The 21965-nt window shown below is 37.5% G+C and overlaps 2 protein-coding genes across 7 annotated transcripts in view; one reads left to right on the forward strand and one right to left on the reverse strand.

Annotated features, from left to right (window-relative positions):
• Window positions 1-3970, forward strand: part of LOC119859793 (integrin subunit beta 3 binding protein) — a 52068-nt gene extending 48098 nt beyond the window's left edge. For all 3 annotated transcript variants that reach the window (XR_006273775.1, XM_038412405.2, XM_043490915.1), the window contains 2 exons: window positions 6-59; window positions 1755-3970. Coding sequence is in view for 2 of the 3 variants with exons in the window: in XM_038412405.2 (XP_038268333.1) it covers window positions 6-58 (53 nt within the window). In the remaining variant the exon portion in view is untranslated. The remainder of the gene's footprint in view (window positions 1-5; window positions 60-1754) is intronic.
• Window positions 3971-5246: 1276 nt separating this feature from the next.
• ALG6 (ALG6 alpha-1,3-glucosyltransferase) overlaps window positions 5247-21965 on the reverse strand; it is a 37090-nt gene continuing 20371 nt past the window's right edge. For all 4 annotated transcript variants that reach the window (XM_038412399.2, XM_038412400.2, XM_038412398.2 and 1 more), the window contains 10 exons: window positions 20938-21020; window positions 20075-20139; window positions 16037-16222; window positions 14870-15005; window positions 11176-11261; window positions 10385-10469; window positions 8992-9062; window positions 7397-7465; window positions 7042-7240; window positions 5247-6259 (listed from right to left, as the gene is read on the reverse strand). In XM_038412399.2, coding sequence (XP_038268327.1) covers window positions 6062-6259; window positions 7042-7240; window positions 7397-7465; window positions 8992-9062; window positions 10385-10469; window positions 11176-11261; window positions 14870-15005; window positions 16037-16222; window positions 20075-20139; window positions 20938-21020 — 1178 coding nt within the window. In that variant the 3' untranslated portion in view covers window positions 5247-6061. The remainder of the gene's footprint in view (window positions 6260-7041; window positions 7241-7396; window positions 7466-8991; window positions 9063-10384; window positions 10470-11175; window positions 11262-14869; window positions 15006-16036; window positions 16223-20074; window positions 20140-20937; window positions 21021-21965) is intronic.

Here is a 21965-nt window from a genome sequence, read left to right on the forward strand (position 1 = left end):
CACAGAATATGTACAATCTGGTAACAGCTATGAATTCCTTAAATCGCTCATTAACTGAGGTAAGCGAGCTTTCTCACTTCAGTGTTTGACTATACAAACTAATGTTTACAATTAAAGGTAATTATAAGGACTGAATTTATTTAAGCATTTGCAAACTATCAGAGTAGGTACAAATGTGCATGATCAAATTGTCGTATTTTGATTTGAAGACAACTGCCGCTCATGAATGCGATACCTCAATAATAAAAAACAAATCTACTTCTTAAAATTTCTGCTGATTTGCTGTGCAAATAGATTTCTGTAGGTTCAATAAGAACCAATCATACTGGAGACTATTACAGGAGGATTTCTTCAAGTCACCAAGGTCAGGTGATAACTAGAAGGTTTTTCAAATATTCCACACTTGAATAGGCATATGTGACCAAAGGAATAAGAGAATTTGAGTGCCAGAACAGGTTATACCTTCTTAGATATTATGGGTGACTCTCCTAATGAGCTGCTTCAAAGAGGACTGCCTGCCCCTGTCCTGGACAAATAAATTTACTATTCTGTTCTATTCCTGAGGCCTATGCTGCCCGGGAGACGTTGCTAGACATTGTTTGAGTAGTAATGCCATCTCCTCAGCTCAAAAGGGCAATGGGAGGGTTTGTGTAGGGAACCATTTTCACTTGACATTGCAACTTCCTTATGCCCCACCCTCACATGTATTAGCAATGTCCTGGGTTTGCTGCTAGCCTATTTTTGAATTCTCTTGTTTTTGGACAGTGTGTTTAATGATTTACTATTTTCACTTTCTGGACAAAATTTCCTTTTAACAAAGTTCCTTTCTTTCTCTAATTTAAATTAAGCCAGATATGTCACATCGCCCAGCCTCTCACCTATTGTTTTATACTCTATTTTGTGCCAGTCACACTGGTGAGCTAACAGAAGCCCCAAAGCAAACTTCAGGGGTGTTCAATTTCTGTTATTCCATTGGCTGCTTCTCCCTGTTCCAGTGACATAAGCAAAAGCCCAACTAGAGACTGACCCTGTCAATCAGCAAAACACCACTTACGCATAAGAAAACTGTCTGCTCAGGGTATCATGTTTCACAAATTCTTTTCAGACATATTTTCATCTTTAGATATAGAGACTTAGCTGCAGGTTAATGGGGATTGATGGAAGGTATGAGCATATACCCCTCTTTATAAAGTCAGGTTATTCTGAATATTCATAATATAGTATGAAGAGGGAGCTGGCCCACAGATATTCATAGAATGTGTATATTTAAAAAAATAAAATACCATAAATCTACAGTGCAACTTTTAATCATGTCTTCAAGATAGGACACTGTTGAAGCTTTCTAATAGGTAGTCAGTGTCAATTGTGCCTACTAAAGACATGTACCTTTTCCTGCTTTTATTGTGTTCTTGTGTAAGTGACAAACATACGGTCCATTAATGTTCTTACTATAAAGAATAGTAAAATCTGGTAATGGTGAAAAAGCTTTCTGCAGTTGGCAGTATTAGATTGTCCACTTTAACTTTCAACAGTACCAGGAGAATGAATTATGAATAAAAACCACCCTTTTATCTTCTAACATCAAAAACATTTTACTCCAATGTAAGAGAAACAGACAATTGTTCATTTTTAGTTTTATTATGTGTTTTTACATAATGAGTTAGGGTTAGGCAGATGCATTACTGTGAATAGAATATGCATATGGTAATGTTGTCTAATTAAGTCTTATTTCAGTCGTTCTTTTAACCTCACAGGCATTATGTGAAAAGTGCATACCGTAGCAACACAAAGTTCTACATCTGCTTTATTGTACTTAAAAGGAGAGAAGAAATGCCTGTAAATCTATCTTCCCCAGCAAATACCAATTAAGGATTGCTCCTTGCACTAGGCAGGTGCACATCTAGATAAAATTTCTGGTATCTAATTTAAACTTTACAATGTGCACAACCAGATAATCTCAATGTAAATAATTCATTTCTTCATGGCTCTTTTATGTATGTTTATGTACTTCAAGCTGATCTAGATTTACTGCTGTACAGAGTATAAACTACTTTTGCTATGTAGTTATTACAAACAGTAGTTGTGCTGCCTTGGTGTAAAGACTGTAATATGTTTTTAGCATCGAGCAGGAAGAAGCTGCATATTTAAGGATGAATACTGATTCCCAGGCCTTCAGAGAGACTGAAAATTTCACAGTAATGATATGCTCCATCTCTAGCAATGGGTGCTGGTTTTACCATGAGCAGCAATGTCTGTGTGACAATTTGTAGGGCTTGTTTATGCAGTTCATCAGCTGACCCAAAATTTAATGAGATGCTATATAAGATAAGTTGCAGCAGTTCCATGACATTTTCACCAAATGCTGACATACTCCAAACTGGGTGTTTGCAAAAAAAAAAATATATATATATATATATATATATATATGGTTGATTGTGATCATATAACCTGGGAAATTACATTATGGTAGGGTTAATTCTGTATACTCAACAAGTCCAATTTGTTTTCAGATAAGTAGCAGACAGTTAGGTTTCCTAACCCAGGGCTATGTTTATACTGCACAAGTGGATGCTATTGCCTTCCATGAGAATGTATGTGGAGTAAGGCATAACTGAACATTAGTAAAGGTATTCGAGGCAGGCCCTCACTGTTTACATGCATGTACTTAGAGAATGATGAAGTGCTTACTTTAGTCTAGTGTACACACTTAGTAACATAAGGGAAGAGTTGGTGTAAAAATGGGTTTGCTGTTGTTTCCGCTATTCTTTACATATTTCTGATTACCCTGAAAACTCTCCTCCTTCAGGCAGTTGCCAAATTTGTAAAGGCAGCTGTAGCCTCTCGTGTGCTGGGTAACAAGTACAGGAGATGTACAAAAAAGGTGCAGAAGTCTGAATATTATTCCTTGCCACCATTGTAGATTAGTGCTTCTCAAACCAGGAGGCGACTAGCATTTTACAACTGAAGTTTTGAGTTAGACAAAACAAATGATGAGTGGTGCAGAGATGTTGCCAGCTTTGTATACTCTACAACCACTCTGGAAATGTAGATATTTTTGAAATAGCAGAAACATCCCTTTTTAATGGGTATGCAACCTGATTCAAAAAGGCATTTGGTGTGCAAGAACACAGAATGTCTTAAGTTAGACAAGGGACAGTCAGCAACTAATGTCAAGTTAGTAAACTATTTTTACCTTGATCCCATAATGTCAGAATAACAAAGGATAGCAATTTTTTTTTATTAAGGAAAACAGAAAATGCCAGGCTATATATGTTAAGATGTTGCTCCAGATATTACTCTAACTATGTGCACCTTAATGCTATTAAAGCACTTACTGTTTCTTTGACCTCTTGGTATACTGAGCTTTTGCCTTTCAGAAACAGATGGGTCTGCTAAGAACCATTTCCCAATTCTACACAGGGTAGATCAGATGACTCACGCTTTATCACCCTTAGAGGCCATCTGAAGGACAAAGAAAAGAGATACACACAAAACTAATGTTTTTATATGGTGGGAAACACTTGGCCCTAATCTTGTGATGAACACAAGACAGAAGAGACTAACTGAAATGTGAAACCATTCCACTTTCTTCCATCTTAGTTGGATGTTTCACACATTCTTTTATTGAAAGTAGAGGTTCATCACACTGCTTTAACTTTTGGCAGTGTTTCACTAAGTTTATTTGTGCAGAATTCTGTAGGTGTTATTTCTCAAAGTCACTGTGGACAAGGATTTAAAAGAAAAGACTATTGTGGATGGAAATACTGCATGCCTTACACATGGATAATTATCATGGTAGCACCCTCTCAGAAGAATGTTAAATGTTTATGGAAAGGTTACAGTTACAGCTTGGAATAAACTGTCATATGCTAGGTCAAGTGCTGTCTGTCTACATGTATAACTGCAGTTCAGTAATGCCTTATATGTTAAGTGGAATGTTTTACCTTGTACAAAATAAAGCTGCCTTCTAGAAGTGTTAGTAATTACTTGTTAAAAAGATTAAGACAAGTTGTTTCACCAACACATAAACTGCCTCTTTTAATTAAAGAAATGTAAACTCAGTGGGTAGACACTTCTTTTAAGTGACCTCATAAATTCATACATGGGGAAGTTAGTTCATAAAACACCTGCTGCATACATTCATGTCTTATGCTACACACCAGCAACAGCTCTAGAATATTTTAATGTCAATGACTTTGATATTGTGCTCAGAGTAATCAGGTTAATATGGGAATGCCCTTAAACAAGGATGGCTCATCCTTTCACGTGTGCCCAATCTGATTTCAGCTTCTAGGCTGTACCTATCTCTAATGATACCAGTTCAAGGGCTCCTTTCCCCCCCATCACCCTTTTATACGGGTTCTCATGATTTCTGCTTTTGTGCTGTATAATTACATTAATTAGTTTGTATTCTCTGAGCTACTAATATACTATGCAGAATGCATTCAGATAAAGATAAACAAGTAGCTCAGTCTGGAATTTATTCCACATCAATAGGATTTGCAACAGAATCCACTCACACCTTGGTTCAGAAATATGCTGTAGTATCTCAGCTGTTATTTTGGTTTTATAAAACCTTTTTATTTTTCAAATACTAATTTAAAAGACACTTGCTCTTGGTGCCTTAACACAACATTAATGCAATAAAATCCTAGACGTATTAATCATTTGAACAGGAACTCAGCTAAAGGTGAACAGTGTAAACTTAGGCAGCGTTGTCTTCCTGCATCTGCTGAGAGATTGTAACAATAACTGAGAAGTATAGACTGGTTCAGTTCATCTCAGTAGAGTATTAAATCTGAAACCTAATATTAACAGAATACATGTCAAAATTAGCTTTCACTGTTAAACATTGTAATAGATTTTCTGTAAATGTGATTATCCAGCATTGCTTGATGCAGTTCTGGCTGTTCATAGGGAATGAGTGAGGTAGCTACTACCAGGAACAAGAAGGGAGTAGTAGAGAGAGATATAGTCTCCCATGTGCAAGCAGCATCAACTCTCTCATAGCCAGCTGTCCAAAACTCCAGTTCTCTCCCCCCCTTATCAACTTCTACATTGCATTTCTACATTTTTCAGTACAAAAGTTCTGTGACCCAGAGTGTTGGGACAGCATAGATAATGCAAGGACTACTCTGCCCATTAGTCATTTTCATATTATTTCAGCAAAAACCTACAGTTCACCTTGTGGCTGATGAAACAGGACTTTGGCCTACAAAATACTTTGAACATTCTAGAGAAGAAAATGCAGTTTAACCAGATTTTAATTTAAAAACTGACCATTCCATTTAGGTCGTAAAATTGACAATTATCTAGTTTGTAAGTTATATTACCCATATGAAAAAAGATATGTAGGAAAAACAATAGCAGCAACCACAGCACCCTGAAACTCTTAGAATAAAAATGGACTTCAGCTGGTAAAGGGGTTATTGCCAGAGTAAGATGGTGATGTTACCATGAACTATGATAGTGAGTCATGGATATTAGTGCAGTGGCCTGGATGATTTTAAGCATATCATATGAAAGTATAATGACAGTGAAATAGTGTACAAGGCAGTTTAATTTATGTAATCAAAAGAAGCCAGCAAGAGATGCCACTTAGAAGCACCAACCAAGAGTTATTGTTTAACCCATATTACTTTGTATCTCTTCCACATTTCATGCTGGGAAATGTATGACTTGACACTAGCAAATTATATTCATGGCTTTGCTAAATTAAACTGGCACTGCTAGTTAAGGGTCAAGACTTCCTGCATTTAATTGTTTTCAGTTTACAAATAGCCTTTTCATATTGCAAAACCATATCAGAAGTTCTTGAGAATATAACAAGTCAAGTTAGATTTCAAACACTGTTTGATAGTAGCTACTCTTCCTCAAAATAAAAGTCATTAACTTATTCTTTGGTGTTTAAATGTAAAACTATTTGTTTCCTGGTTTTCATTAGATCACAGGAAATATATTAAATAAGACAGTGATTTAGAGCTGCCTGTTGTAACTGATATTTTCACTGAAAATATTTTCTTTCCAGTTTAGTCTTGAGTTTTCACAGGTTAGGATTTAACTAGTTAATTTTCTTCTGCTTTCTAGCATTTCTTGAGTCCCACAGTACAACAGCATTAAAATACATCAAGAAGAATAAGAAGTGTAAGCAGGAAACAACAGACACAGATACAGGAAATAAATCTGGAAGCTTCTGTGGAGGAGTCAGTGTGGCACTCATTAAAGTGAGGATGCCCATCAGAGTTACTGAGACAATAAACTGTAAGATAAAGAATAATACATTAGTTAACATTGATTTACAGTGCCAAATGAATAAGTAGTTACTTTCCTTGCTTAGGTGCTTTGGATCCTCATCCTCAATATGGATGACCTCTTATAACATACCGTGTGCATCTATACTAACATCTTGTGTGCCATTCTGTAAGCGGATATAAATACAGTCACGCTAATCACCTCAAACCTTCCCCCCCCCCCCCCCCGAGATTAGACAGTTTCCTACTATATATTGAATACATTAAGGAGTATTTTGGAACAGGGTCTTTTGACATGTTGCTGCCAAGTAAGGGTGATCTCATTACTATTAAGCACTGATAGTGTATGAAACTGTTTAAGGGAAGTGTGAAGACAGTCCCAGCCCCAAAGGCTTGAAACTAAAAGGTTCGACAATACTGTCATTAAAAGAGGAGAGGCAGGTTCTAGCTGGGATTTCTCTCTCTCCCCTTTCTTCATAACTTACTTATTCTGGGCTTTTAGGAGGGATTTGAATGAGCAGATTTGGCGGAGGAGGGGCTCACACTGGAACTGGGAAAGCATTACATATATGGAAACACCTTGGAAGAAGACAGATGGGTCTCTTGTGTGGTTTTCAACACATGAAGTTGTTCACATGAAACTTCTATTAAGAACAAATGTGCAAACGAGTATATTCTATAAACAGTATATAAATCCTGTGGCCACACAAATGTACATAATTGTGGGCATAAAGCTGGTTTATCATGACTTTAAAAAACAACATATTATGAACAGTTAAAAGTTTCTTACCAGACTCTTAATAATCTTTGAGAATGCCTTAAATGAAGGAATGTATCCCCTAATAGAAAGGGAGAGTGACTTCAGCTGCAAGTCCTCTTCTGAAGTCTTTTCAAATATTGAAAAAGAAGTTAAACATACGATCAGAAACGCCAGTGTGGTCACCACATAGGCCAGAAGCAGGCCATCCTTTAACAGAAGAGGCAGCAAGCTGATAAAACAAAAAAAAGCATTAGTCTACATTCCAACAAATTTACATTTTAAGTAATACATTAAAAGGTGAGAGAAAAAAAGAATATGCTTAGAAAGATGTAGGAGAATCAAGGCAGGAGGAATACTGTACTGAAGTTAATAGTGTCTGACTTACCTGAAGGTTGACACAAGTAAAAACCATGTAGACATCAACGGAATTTCATTTATCATTAAGCAGACTGGTCTACAATTAAAAAAGAAAAATAGGTGTACGCACACTGTCATGACAACAGCTTTGCTGGTTCTCTCTAGACTTTTGTTATACACAAGTTTTATTTCTTCTGGGCCAGAGACTCTATTGTGATCTGGCCACTTTTTTGCCATCTGGAACCAGACACTAGCTGAAAATGGTAGAACTCCCTCCTGGGGCAAGAGTGCCAGTACTGGGCCCACCACCCTCTCACTCAGCATAGGAGACATGGCAGAACTTCCCTCTGTCTATCCTCCACTGGCATAGGATCCATTAAGAATATACCAGGGCAGAATATCTCCTGCACCAGAGCTATGCTTGATGTAGCACCTGGTTACAGCTTCTTTGATCCTTGGCATCAGCCTTTCGCTGCCATAAGGTATGTGTACATGAAGACTCAGCGCCCAGCAAGCTGAGGTGTAAATCTGCAGTGCCCTCACGTGCCATGCACTAACTGTCCCTATGGATCCTGCTGCTGTGCACTAAAGGTTCCCTAGTGTGCACTGACCTGCTGATTCAAACTGCAGTATGTGTGTACACACTAGAGAACTGTTAGTACGTAGCAGCAGGGTCCACACGGACGTTAGTGTGCTACAGGTTGGAACATGGCAGCTGCCACGCATCAGGTGTTTGTGTAAACAGGCCCTAAAGCAGTGACAGGCTGACCCCAAGAACCAAAGAAGCTGTGACCACACCAAGCCGAGCTCTGGTGCAAGAGATACTCTGTCCTGTGTGTTGATTTGCAGCACAATATGCATTCAAAAGGAACAGCTGTAGTTTATAAGCATCCGTCCCTAGTCACATTAGGAAGAATGGTAAAGTTGCGTGTTCAACCAGGAAGCTAGAAACAATAGTCTAGTGGCCAATCTAGATAAAATTGTCCCCTGTGGGCCTCTATGTGAGCTTCCTAATGTAAACTTGAGAGGAATATTAAAGTGTTCAAATGCCTCCCACATGATGGCTATGCTTCATCCAAGGGGAAGAAGATGACCTTCAGCCTTTAGACTTATCTCCCAACAAAGGAAAGAGAAGGGGAATATATACATTAATTTCCAAGACAGGAGGCCCCTTGCCATCTAGTTATTGAGAAATGAGGGAGAATTCATCCTATTTCACGCATCATTATTTCTTACCTTATATATAGTTTCTTACCTTGCTGGACAACTACATGTCTGGGGCTTTTCTTTGGTTTCCATGGCAGTGTCACCCTTCCCACCCCCAGAATCAGTCAACCCAACCACCTGGACAGTCATGCATATTTTGTGCTGAGTGGACCCTAGTTAACCTACCATTAGTACATCCTGTTTAGATAATGAAAGTGGTCAAAAAAGAAATTTCTACTTTCATAGCCTCAAATTACTTATCATTCAGAAGTTCTTACAGAATGAAAATGACATGCATAATTTTTTTAAAAAGTCTGTTTCCAATAGATACATAATTTCTAAGTGAGGAAGAAGCCTGTGGCATCATGCAAATTGGGGAAAAGGGTATCAAAATACTTTCTAAAATAAATTACTTACATTGATACTAGAAGAATGGATTTTTCATGTACTTGGAAGGAGAACAGGAAGAATGACAATGCACAACTAATCTAAAAGATTCAAGTAGAAGAGGTTAATATATATCTCCTCAATGCAAAGTGTAGGTTTTAGTTTTTTAGTTGGCCTAATTTTATGTAAAGGCTGGCATCAGTATGAAGTGTCCAGTATAAATTAAAGTATCTAATTTGTACTAAATATATTCAATTCCAGAGCAATTTGCATTTTCAGTATAGTTAGAGGGACAAGTACACTGATCTGCACCTGTAACAGATTGTGGCCGCAAAAAGGAGCCTTTTGAAAGTTTGGCCCAGAGTATTCAGAACTTCTCATGTAATAAGACCCCTATATTGCAAACACTTACACATGTGCTTAGCTATCCTCACATGAGTAACCCCATCAAAGTAAACTGAATTACTCACATTTATAAGTGATTGCAGGATTGGGGCCCTACTACATAAAGTCAGAACTATGCAACTACCATATACCTGAGGTAGGTTGTATTATGCTGGGTTGACTGTACTCATGAACAACCCACGCCTCAGAAGTAACAACAAAAGATCTCATTCTTTTTACTGAACTAAAAATATATTGAGCAAGAATTAAACTACAAGACAATTCTCGGGAAAGATTAATCCTAGTTATAGGCATCGCTATTATAAACTCAAATACTTAGAAATTATTGTATATTTTGAACCATATACATCAACTACTGTTTAAATTTTAGTGATATCTGTCTTGATATAAAAATGCTTTTAGTTTAAAAGGAGTATTTTAAATTCATGTAATGTAAATATGCCTAAATTTATGTTCAATGATATTAGACTACAGAGAGAAAAGCAAACAATTGTTAAAAACAAAAAACAAAAAAAAAAAAAAAAAGGATCATTCCTTTTCAAGCCACTAATGAGACTGCAATGGCTATTGTGGGAATTTTTATTGAATTTGGCAGCCAGTGCATTAAAAAAAAAAAAAAACAAAAAACTATCACTCGGGAAACAAAACGAAAGAGAAAGGAAATCTCAAACCCATACAAAGCTTTATTGTATGAAGAATCTTCAAACGGCTTTTCAGAGGAAAATAATAAAAATACAGAATTAAAATAAAGAAAACCGAGGATAAGAGAAATACAGAAGTATAGACAAGGGGAAAACCGGAGATTTAAAAGACATTAGTTAGGTCCTCCGATACAATTTTGATATTCAATTCTATTGGTGATATGCTTTTTAAACAAAGTCTCTTCAGCAGATACCAAATGACATTTAACAACACACATAACTCTGCACAGTGGGACAATTTTAAGGAGAACTGTTGGCCATTCTCCAACATTCAATGATAGATTTTAAATAAGAAACAATTACAAAAATTCACTTACCAGAGCAAATTTAAATCCTTGGAGAGAGGGCTGGAGGGTTAGTTTTATACAAGCCGGAAGCAGGGTCAGAAATGTAAAAGCAAAGCTAAAAGATTATTTTTAAAAAATAGTAAGTTTATCCTTTAATGTATAAATAACCACTTATGTTTTCAGATAATATTTTCAAAAGCAATTAGATGACTTAGGGACCCATGTCCCATTTTCAAAAGCACAAATCATGTAGGAGCCTGAGTCAGTGTGGTATATGCTGCTAATTGACTTAGGTGCTTTTGAAAATTTTACTCTTCAGTAACTTTTTATCCATTTTCCATACTGAAAGAGCCTCATATCTTGAAGTTCTTGCTTATTTGAAATATTTTGGATTATGCAAACTTAAAACATTTAGAAGAAATAATGGAAAAAGTCAAATGCATGTGTTTGTTATTTTTATCTAGCTTCCCAATTTTAACTAATTATTCAGCTCAGATCATTATACAAACACAGAGAAAAAAAGTTCTGTAACATTCTAAACACCCCCCCCAGCGGGGAAAATCTTTAAATTTTATTTGTATTACTTGGAATTAAAAAATACACTATGAACAAAAGTCTTTTTAAGAACTCTGAAAATTTCATCTCTCAATTCTTCCCAAAAATTAATGGATGAGATTTTCAAAAGCATCTTTGTGACTTAGGAGCACATGTCCCTTTGACTTTCAGTAGGATTTGTGCTCCTAAATCACTTAGGTGCTTTTGAAAATCCCCCACAATATGAATAAAAGTAAAAGTTACCTAAAAGCCTTCAGTTCTCTTACCTGAGTTTAAGCTGGGTTTGAGGTGACAGCACATTCTTTATCTTTATAAGGACATTTAGACTACACCAAATATTGGCTACTTTATCCTGAAAAAATATTTAATATGAGTTGTATCTATGTTAGTTTGCTGTTCAAATAATATGAGGATTATTTAATATTTCATTGAAAAATACATTTTGATACACAAATGTCATATGCTATAATGAAAGGCAATACTGGGTCAGTGTGACCTTGGCTCAAACATAGAAAATTAAAATCTGAAAGAAATTGTATTAAAACAACTGAGAAATACCTTCTCGAACACAAGAGACCATCAGTCTTAAGTCAAGACCACACATTTTGTGAAAATAAAGCTCTGAAACCATTCATCTCTAGGAAAATTTACATCAAAATGATAGCATCTGTGAAACTTTTTTCTAATGTGAAGACATTCAATTAGGGCTGTAGATGAATCGCAGTTAACTCATGCGATTAACTCAAAAAAATTAATAACTATTTTGATTAATTGCAGTTTTAATTGCACTGTTTCTAAAATTGAATTGGTATTCTATTCTTTAATATTTTGGATGTTTTTCTGCATTCATATATATTGTTTTCTGTGCTGTAATTGAAATCAGAGTGTATGTTATTTTTATTACAAATATTTGCACTGTAAAAATTATAAACAAAAGAAATAGTATTTTTCAATTCACCTCCTACAAGTACTGTAGTGCAATCTCTGTCGTGAAAGTGCAACTTACAAATGTAGATTTCTTTTTTTTGTTCCATAACTGCACTCAAAAACAATGTAAAACTTCAGCGCCTACAAGTCCACTCAGTCCTACTTCTTGTTCAATCAATCGCTAAGACAAACAAGTTTGTTTACAGGAGATAATGCTTCTTATTTACAATGTCACCAGAAAGTGACAACAGGCATTTGCATGGCACCTGTGTAGCCAGAATTGCAAGGTATTTACATGACAGATATGCTAAACATTCATATGCCCCTTCATGCTTCAGCCACCATTCCAGAGGACATGCTTCCATGCTGATGACGCTCGTTGAACAAATAATGCGTTAATTAAATTTGTGACTGAACTCCTTGGGGGAGAATTGTATGTTCCCTGCTATGTCGTTTTACCCGCATACTGCCATATATTTCATGTTATGGCAGTCTTGGATGATGACCCAGCACGTTGTTCATTTTAAGAACACTTTCACGGCAGATATGACGAAATGCGATTTCTAAAGATAGCTACAGCACTCGACCCAAAGTTTAAGAATTTGAATTGCCTTCCAAAATCCGAGAGGGACGAGGTGTAGAGCATAGAAGTCTTAAAAAAGCAACGCTCCAATGCAGAAACTACAGAAACTGAACCACCAAAAAAGAAAATCAACCTTGTGCTGGTGGCAACTAACTCAGATAATGAAAATGAACATGTGTCGGTTCGCACTGCTTTGGATTGTTATCGAGCAGAACCAGTCATCAGCATGGACGCACATCCCCCGGAATGGTGGTTGAAGCATGAAGGGACATATGAATCTTTAGTGCATCTGGCACATAAATATCTTGGGATTCCAGCCTGTTCTCACTGTCAGGTGACACCGTAAACAAGAACTGCGCAGTATTATCTCCTGCAAATGTAAACAAACTTGTTTGTCTGAGCGATTGGCTTAACAAGAAGTAGGACTGAGTGGATTTGCAGGCTCTAAAATTTTACATTGTTTTAATTTTGAATGCAGTTTTTTTTTGTACATAATTCTACATTTTAAGTTCAACTTTAATGATAAAGAGATTACAGTACAGTACTTGTATGAGGTGAATTGAAAAATACTATTTCTGGGGTTTTTTTACAGTGCAAATACTTGTAATCAAAAATAAATATGAAGTGAGCACAGTGCACTTTGCATTCTGTGTTATAATTGAAATCAATATATTTGAAATTGTAGAAAACCTCCAAAAATATTTACATAAATGGTATTATTGTTTAACAATAATTTCAGTAATTTTTTTAATCGCTTGACAGCCCTACATTCAATATAGTCTCACATTTATTATATACGTGAATGTATTTAGCTCTGCTTACTAGCAATGACAGAGTTAACCACTAATAAATCAAGAAGTCTAAAGACATTAGCAGTTGTGCTAGGATCACTTTCAAAATTACATTTGTAACCACAGCTATCATGCCCATGAAACTCATCCCTAAACAGCTGCTAGAATCACAGCTGTGTAGACATAACAAGAAAGCTACTAGCACCAGCTACTAAGCCATCTTTCTTGTATGCTTACTACCAATACAGAATATGCTCTTCAAATTTGCTGAGGACTACAAGTGAACAGAGGGTTTCGCAGCACCAGCAAACATATAAGATGCCTACTTCATAGCCAATAAGATTTTACAACCATCAGCATTTGTTGCTGTTTCTGTAAATGGGAATCAATTCAAAGAACCTGTTACAGGCAACAGAGTATAAACTTACTGTGCATTGCTTACATAGACAATTTCTCAGTTTATCCAGATTAGTATCCAAGTAAGTCACTCCCCTATTCAGTCTGAAAATATTTGGTCTAATATTAGACTAAAATCCTTGGGCTCTTTTGGATTCATTGTTTGTTGACATTAACAGCTTTTATTTTTAAACTTAGCAAAGGGCAAAAAATGCAAAGTGACAAAAGGTATTTGGTTTGTAAATATCTTTATCTCCCAAGCTTCAATTATTTTTTAACAAGCTGCTGGAGAATATGTTCTGAAAATATTCCTATGGCTGCATCTAAATTAAATGCCACCCTCAGTGTATCCATAATGTTAGTTTTTCAGGGCAAAGATATTGCAGGTTGTGGCATCATTTGTATCAACTGAAGAACTGCTAACAGAAGCCACATATACAAGGCAAACTATTTACACTAACAGTCAGTGAGGCCCAGATTCAGCAATGCACTGAAGCATTACTGAATAAAGCCCTTTAGTTTCTACTGTAGGGAAGCCTGTGGTATAGAACTTGCTCTTAAACTTGAGTCAATCTTGCCAGGAGCTAAGCACTCTGACCCCAGTCTATCAAAGCGTTTAAGTGCCTTTTTAAGCATATAAGTAGTAGATGCACTGGCATCTGTGAGACTACTTGTGTGCTTAGATTTAAGTATGTGCTTAACTGCTTTGCTGGATTGGGGCGACAGTACTCAGCATCTTGCAGGATCAAGCCTCAATAGCATTGTGCTGAATCAAACTACTACTTAGGAATAGTAAAAGCACAACTGGTCTAAATCAACATTTATAAAAAGTGGTTACTGAGAATATCAGCTAGGACACGAAGCAGGCTTTAATTTACACCTGAAACACTACAATCATTACTAGTTGTATAAATAATTCCTTTCAATAAAGCTGAGTATTATGCTAACCAAAGGGGAGATTCTGAAGCTGTTAACTTTTACATTGTATCTGGAATCTATGTCAATGGAAAAATGTATGATTGAAGTATGGGTTTGATGATGGGATAAGTGTTGTCTACTCATATAATATCCTGGAAGATGCCAGCTGAGCTAGGGGTTAAATACTGGATTAAATAACTGGCAAGAAATGACTGCCAATGAAGGCAGATCAGATTACTAGTTCTGTGGTGTGTCTTCCACATGAAATCCCTAAAGGTCATGATGAAGGTTTCTCAAGGGATCTAAGACTACAGAACTTTTACACAAACAAAACAACCCACATACCTCAAATAAGCCTCGATCAATGGGAAAGAGTCTTCTGAGTACTTGCAGGATTTGTTCCACTTCTGTGCAGAATGGGAGCCAGCAAATTGCAAAAGAAGCAACCACCATAAATGCTATTTTAATTAACAACACTAACCTGAAATACAGAGAATAGTTTACATTTGAGATATTAAGAGGCAAAAACTCAGTTGTTTATATATTAAAAAATATCAGGCACTTGGGGCTTAAAACGTAGAGTGTATTTACAGTACACAACTAAATGTGCATAAAGATCACCAAATGTGACAAGTCTGAGCAGAGCTACCAGTACTAGAGAAAAGGTACATCATCTCTAGATCAGTCATAAGAAAACCACTAGGACTGCATCACTTCTACTGGCATTTATCTCATTAATCTGGATATCTACTTTTGGCCCATATTTAACTTTGATTCCAGCATGATGAAGGTGTGCAGAAAAAGGATGGTTAATGACAGCTGTGCAAAATAAGAGTTTTTTCGGTTCACTGGCAATTCCAAAATATTGGAACTCACACATTTTCAGATCAAACCAAAAGTGAAATATTTCAAAATTTCAGGCAACTTAGTTTTAACATCCACTTTAGGTTGAACAAAATATTTCCTTCATCCAAAAATGAAACTGTTTCTATTTTGAGCATTTATCATTTTTGAATTTTTTAAAATAAAATTAAAGGAAATTTCTAAACAAAAAGTTGTTTTGAATCAAAAAATTTTAATGTTACATTTTGAAAATGTCAAAACAAAATTTTTGCCTTTTTATAAAAGGTTTTTCTCCCTCCTCCTCCCCCCCCCAAGAAAAAAAAATCAACAATTTGGGAAAACAGACAAATTCATGAAACGTTTCAGTGTCACCACATCTGCATTTTTTGCTGAAAATATATTTGGTCTAAAAATTTCACCCAGTTCTAAGTTTAATATATTTTTGCTTTCTAACGCCTTAAAAGTAGTTAGATATTTAGTGTATTATTTAATGGCTAAAAAGAGACTTGTTCTCCAAGAACAGAGGAAATTATAAACATCAGTACCTTCCCTTGGAGCTTAATAGAGAAACAATGGAAACGCAAATAGGTTGAATCAAATTCCCAAGGCTAGGCTGCCTAAGTGTATTCTTGAGTTAGTGTTTGGATACTGAGTTTTAAAGATACTCACCCCTTTCCCGTAAGGCCTTTTTGGAAGCATTTTCCAAGTAGGTAGCAAAAGAATGGCAGTGAATGGTAGAGTTCCATTTGTTTATAATTTATGGCCAAGCAAAATGCCAGTGATCCTAAAAGGTCCCAATCGTAAGAGAGAGAAAGTACACCCCACAAAGCAAAGCCCAGGCTCACAGAGTTATATATGTTTTTTATGTTAAGGACAAGATGTACAAGACAGGGAACATGTGACAAGTTAACAGTGAACTAAAGCCACAGGTGATTAGTGTAAAATATATTCAAAACAGATGTTTTATAAGTTAGTCTTCATTTTTAAAAATCTAGTGCCAAATATGCAACTATATAGTTCACACAGACATATTTTAAATTCTATTTAAGCAGGTTAGCCAACTGTAACTTTGCATTTGGGGGCCTGATCAAAAGTCCATAGAGTCAAAAGGAAAGACTTCTTAAAGAGAGTTTTGTGGTTGCACAGATTGTTATTACAATAGTATAGTACAATCATTTAACCAGGGTTAATAAAAAACTACACTGACATAGTACTCAGTAGGATACAACTAGTGGCAATTCCACATTTTCTTGTGCTCATATTTTCCAGGGTTATGGGTAAAATTATCAAAAGCCCTAAATCTTTTTTGCAGTACAGCTTTATATGGAATATTTAAACATGCTCATACTTAGACAATACTCTCTTCAGGGCAGGGACTGTCTTCTTGTTATGTGTCTATACAACGTCTGGCACAAAGGGGTCCCAATCCATGATTAGGACCCTTAGACACTACTGCAAAACAAATAATAATAGTTACAACCAAAAAAAAAAAATCTAAAAAAAGAGACTCTCATTGACTTTGATGAGCTATGGTTCAGGCCCTACCTAAATGCATCAAAAGCAGCAATTAAAGTGTAATAAAAGAAACTGAATTAGAGAGATGCCACAGATATCCTAAGAAATACTGAAACAATATATGTCTCTCTCCCTACTCTGTGTTGGCCAGTAGAGATAGCTACATGACAACACATTTGGGTTTTATAAATCATTTCTCAACCTGCTCTTTATTCCCTAATCAAAAAATCATAATCGTATTTGTGATACTGTCACTTTCATAGTACTAACTATGATGCCGAAAGGCCATGATCCTACAAAGACTTACACAAGCAGTTAACTTTCTGCATTCTAAGTACCTCCAGTGACTTACATTGAACTAGTCACAATGTATAAAGTTATGCACATGCATACGTCTTTGCAGAATCAGTGCCAAAACTATGATTTCAGGATAAATCGAAGCAGCAAAATATAGTGAAAATCTTTTATGAACGTAGAGTCTGTTTCTTAGAAGTTTGGTTTCTGCTGCTGCCTCTCACTTGACAGCTGCATTTTCTAGAGCAGTGGTCCCCAAACTTTTTATGTTGCATTTCCCCCCCCCACCCATAATGTAATCTGTTCTCGCCCCTCCCCTGGGAGCTGCAGTCAGGAGTTGGGGCTGGGAGCCAGTCTGCTGTTAGGGGCCAAGGAACGGAGGCCAACACCGGTGCTACAGCCAGGGCTGCGGTTGGGAGCAGCACCAGGCCGAAGCACTGAGGCCATGAACATAGCTGGGGGCGAGGCCAGGGCGGAGCTGGGAGCAGAGTGGGCCTGGGTGGTGCACCCTCCTCGCCCCCCCCATGGGGGCTGCCCCAGGTTCCGCCGCACCGCCCTGAAATGTTCCTCTGTGCCCTTCCCGCCAGTTTGGACCACTGTTCTAGAGGGAACACCACAATTAATATGTTATTAGAGATGAATTAACAAAATTTGATTTTTCATATGCCTAGTTTTGACCCAACAGCATATTTTAAAGTGTCCTCATTTATCACAGCCCCAGGACTTCCGCACATCTCTGTTACCTGGCGCACCTTCCTACAGCTTGGACTTAACAACTACTGCACTTGCTTATGGATATGCACAATAGCTAATTTTCTAATACAAGCTGCAACCAAGACCTAAATGTGAATATTTCATTGTAAACTAATGCTAAAAAAGTATACACACCTGCAATGAATACCATTAGGGGTTGGATTTTCAAACCTGCCATAGGAATCTGACATGCCCAATTCTCATTAAAGTTAATGGGAATTTGGCTTCCAGCTTCCCTTGGTGGCTTTGAAAATCTCAGCCTAGGTTGTGGATATATAAACATTAACATGGAGGCTTTAAAACAGGGGCAGGCAAACTTTTTGGCCCAAGGGCCACATCTGGGTATGGAAATTGTATGGTGGGTCATAAATGCTCATGAAATTGGGGGGTGGGGTGCTGGGAATGTGGGCTCTGAGGTGGGGCCAAAAATAAGGAGTTCACGGTGCGGAAGGGAGCTCATGGCTGGGGCAGGAAGTTGGGATGCGAATGTGAGGGATAAGCCATGGGTGCGAACTCTGGGGTGCAGGAGGGTGGGACCGGGATGGGGCACTGGAGGAAGGTCAGGAGTGCAGGCTTACCTCAACCAGCTCCCAGAAGCAGCGGCATGTCCCCACTCTGGGCTCCTACACAGAGGCACAGCCAGGCCACTCTGCACCGCTACCCCATCCGCAGGTGCTGCCCCTGCAGCTCCCATTGGCCATGGTTGCCGGCCAATGGATGCTGCAGGGGCGGCGGTCGGGGGGGGGCAGCATGCGGAGCCCCCTGGCTGCCCCTACACATAAAAGCAGGAGGGGGGACATGCTGCTGCTTCCGGGAGCCACGGCACACATGGAATGCGGCAAACCCCAGGCTCTGCTCCCCGGCAGGAGTTCGAGGGCCAGATTAAAACATAGTTTGCCCACCCCTGCTTTAAAAGACTTCTGAAACTTTATACATTTAATATGATATGCAAGCAAGCAATGGCTCAACTGACAATACAGAGCAAGGAATATTCCAGGTGGCAAGAATAACAGGACATAAAACTCAGGAGGTCAGAAGGTCCAGAATGAATTTCAAAAAACATAATATAGCCATGTGTGCTGTAATGGAGCGTACCAACATATAAATACATCTGTGCTCCAATGTTACAAGGCGATAAGTTAACTGTTACAAATTCAGGTCAGCTAAAAGCCAAAATCCAAATCATGTGAGTTTCCCCGTGAACACTCACAATACGGACTTTTGTTATCATGAATGTGAAAGTTGTACAAATGTTAGCAGAAAACAAATCTTAAATATAGTTAATCTCAACAGAAGACTTGTGAACTCCTCTGATCTGGGGATAGAAACACTAACAAAGAGCTCTATGAATACTCAATCAATTCAGATTTTTAAAAGTGCTGAATAAATTTTGAAATACGAACATTTTTGAGTCAATCCACTATACCCGTTAGATAAGTTATTCTTTGCAAATAACTCACTCAGCTCTACCTATAACTTACAAATTCACCATTTGTTTCAAAGGTACCTATAAACATGGTAGTCAGTGGCTCAAAGGCTATTAGAGGACTAAAGAAGCAGAGTCTACTCTAATTTACTATTGCTGTTGTATAGTGAGTCAGGTGTACAGATATATCTCATTGTGAAGCACCATGGCTGCTAGAAATTGGACAGAAACATCTGAGACACTCAATAAATGTTAATGATCTCCTCCCATTCTCTGTAGTCAGATAGTGGTTGCAAAAGCTAGAGACAAGGTCACATTTTATAGAACAGAACAGCATGGCTGTGTCTGACACTCCTTACCACCTCCCAACAAGAGCTACGATGGTTCTCTTATCCAGGCAGAAAATCACACGAGTATCCATTTTTTCCCCACAGCCAGATTGCCACCAACATTTACTCAAACAAGGCAGAATGGCATAAAGGTGAACTTGGGATGCAAAGAAAAGCTATGCCATGTTGGATTGATTTGCCCCACATCAATCTTTTGCTCCAAGTCCATTTAAGGCTTACTGTTTCCTTTCAAAACTTTGCAGGGGGAGGGGGCGGCCCTCAACTTTCAGCTAACAAATCTAACTTCCTCCCCAGTAAAAGTTATTGTAGGAGGGACTCATGTTATTTTATAACTGAAATTCTTTTGTTTTAAAGCAAATGGAAGGATACTGAAAATGTCCATAGTCAATGAGAATGAGGCCTGGATAAAGCAATATACAGAGAGCACTGGCAATCTGGGAGAAAGAGAAAGAGAAAAATCTTTAAACATACAAAAACAAGGCACTTTATTTTATAGCATTTCATTTCACCCTGGAACCAGAACATGATTGGTTCTCCTTCAACAAGCCCGGCCAAACTCCTGTGGATCCCTTACTCATTTTTTTTGGGGAACACGCTTTTCCTCTAATTATTCCTCCCACAGTGATGTGGGAAGGGACGTTGGAGCCCTAGTGGGAAAGAGTATTAAAAGGAGCATCAGGGTGTCTTCTGCCAGCCAATTCACAAAGATGACTGTGCTCAGTTTAACCCTGGGAACTGCTCCGTGACTTGACAGACCACAGATGCTTGAGACCAGTGAGCATTAAAAACCCTGAGCATGGTGTTGCTCTCACAACACATTTCAGTTCTGCTGTCTAAAGAAGTGTGCAAGACCCAAGGCTGTTCCTTGATTCCCCCATGTCACAGCACAAATCTTTTTTTTTTTTTTTTTTTTTTTTTACACTACCCAAGCAATAAATTTGACAAGTATAATTCAGTAGTTCATGGTTACTAAACTCCAGTGCACCTTATTATTGCTATTGAAGGGCATTAAAATAATTGCTGTAAAATAACTTCATGTTTTCTTACTGAAAAGTCTTTAATGCAAGATATATTGATTGGCGTCTATTTTATGTAAACGGAAAGCACTGTGTGGTTTTGTAACATTAATTAACTTTCTTTTCAGCGTTTTAAATTTATATTCCAATTAATAATATTTTTATTCTCTCTCTCTCTCTCTCACACACACACACACCCCATAGAATTATACTTGCCTTTTTCTTAGTTGATGTTTCTTTTAAACAACAACAATACAAGATAACTGCAGGTATGTAAACCAGCAAATCAGCAATAAGAACTGAAAAACAGAAAGATTAACTATGCACAAGAATCTCCCCAAACAAGTATAGCTCATCAGAATTCACTGAAATTACCTATTTCCATTTATAATTTGTCTTTGGATGGTCAATATGTGACTTTATTCTCCATTTTTCCCTTCCAACCTACATGGCTTGCATCTGATGTTTTGTGGAACTATGTAAGAAAAGGAAGGATCAAGTCTCACATGCACCTGCAAGATGGGTGCAATGCCTGCACATCGTTTAGCCCAAACACAATCCACAAACTATATAGCCACATACATGGATGGGTAGGTCCAGCTGTCCACAAATTTTTTAATGTATATTTTGTATCAACCCCCTACAGTGGAAACCTATTTCCTCATCAAATTCATGTCTTTTGAAGTTTCCCTACAGTTTCATCTGGCCACAGTATTCTTCATTTTCTGTCTTAAATTGTCATGTAGTGTTGTTTTGTGCTTCAGCATTTGATTCCAGAGAGGGCTCTGCTTTACAAATTACATCATGCGTATCTAGTTTGTAAAGTGTTTGGGAAGAAAGGAAATACATAAACATAAGGGCTGATATAGAAACGGGTTAGTTCAACTTTAAAGGGTATGAAAAATGGCTGTACACAATTTGAAATGTTAATGTTTCCAAATATACCCCAAAATCTGCAGCTTGCATGCATTAGACTGTTTAGGTCCCAGCATAGCCTCACTCAGTAAATGAGCAATGCTCTAGATCGTTACATGCTGGAGAAAAGACATTCTCAACTTTCAAAAAAGACATCACCTACAAATAAATTCTTGCAAGTTGTTCTAAGGAATTGGGGGGGATGAAGGCAGATAAAAGAGAGAGAAGCATGTCTGGATTCATAAACACAGTCCTGTACTTTGCCAAAACATTAATATTTCACAGAAGAAACACTGGGAGACAAACAGAAGTGAGGTGTTCTTTGCTCT

Source organism: Dermochelys coriacea, chromosome 8 (genome assembly GCF_009764565.3).
Source record: "Dermochelys coriacea isolate rDerCor1 chromosome 8, rDerCor1.pri.v4, whole genome shotgun sequence".
NCBI lineage: Eukaryota > Metazoa > Chordata > Testudines > Dermochelyidae > Dermochelys > Dermochelys coriacea.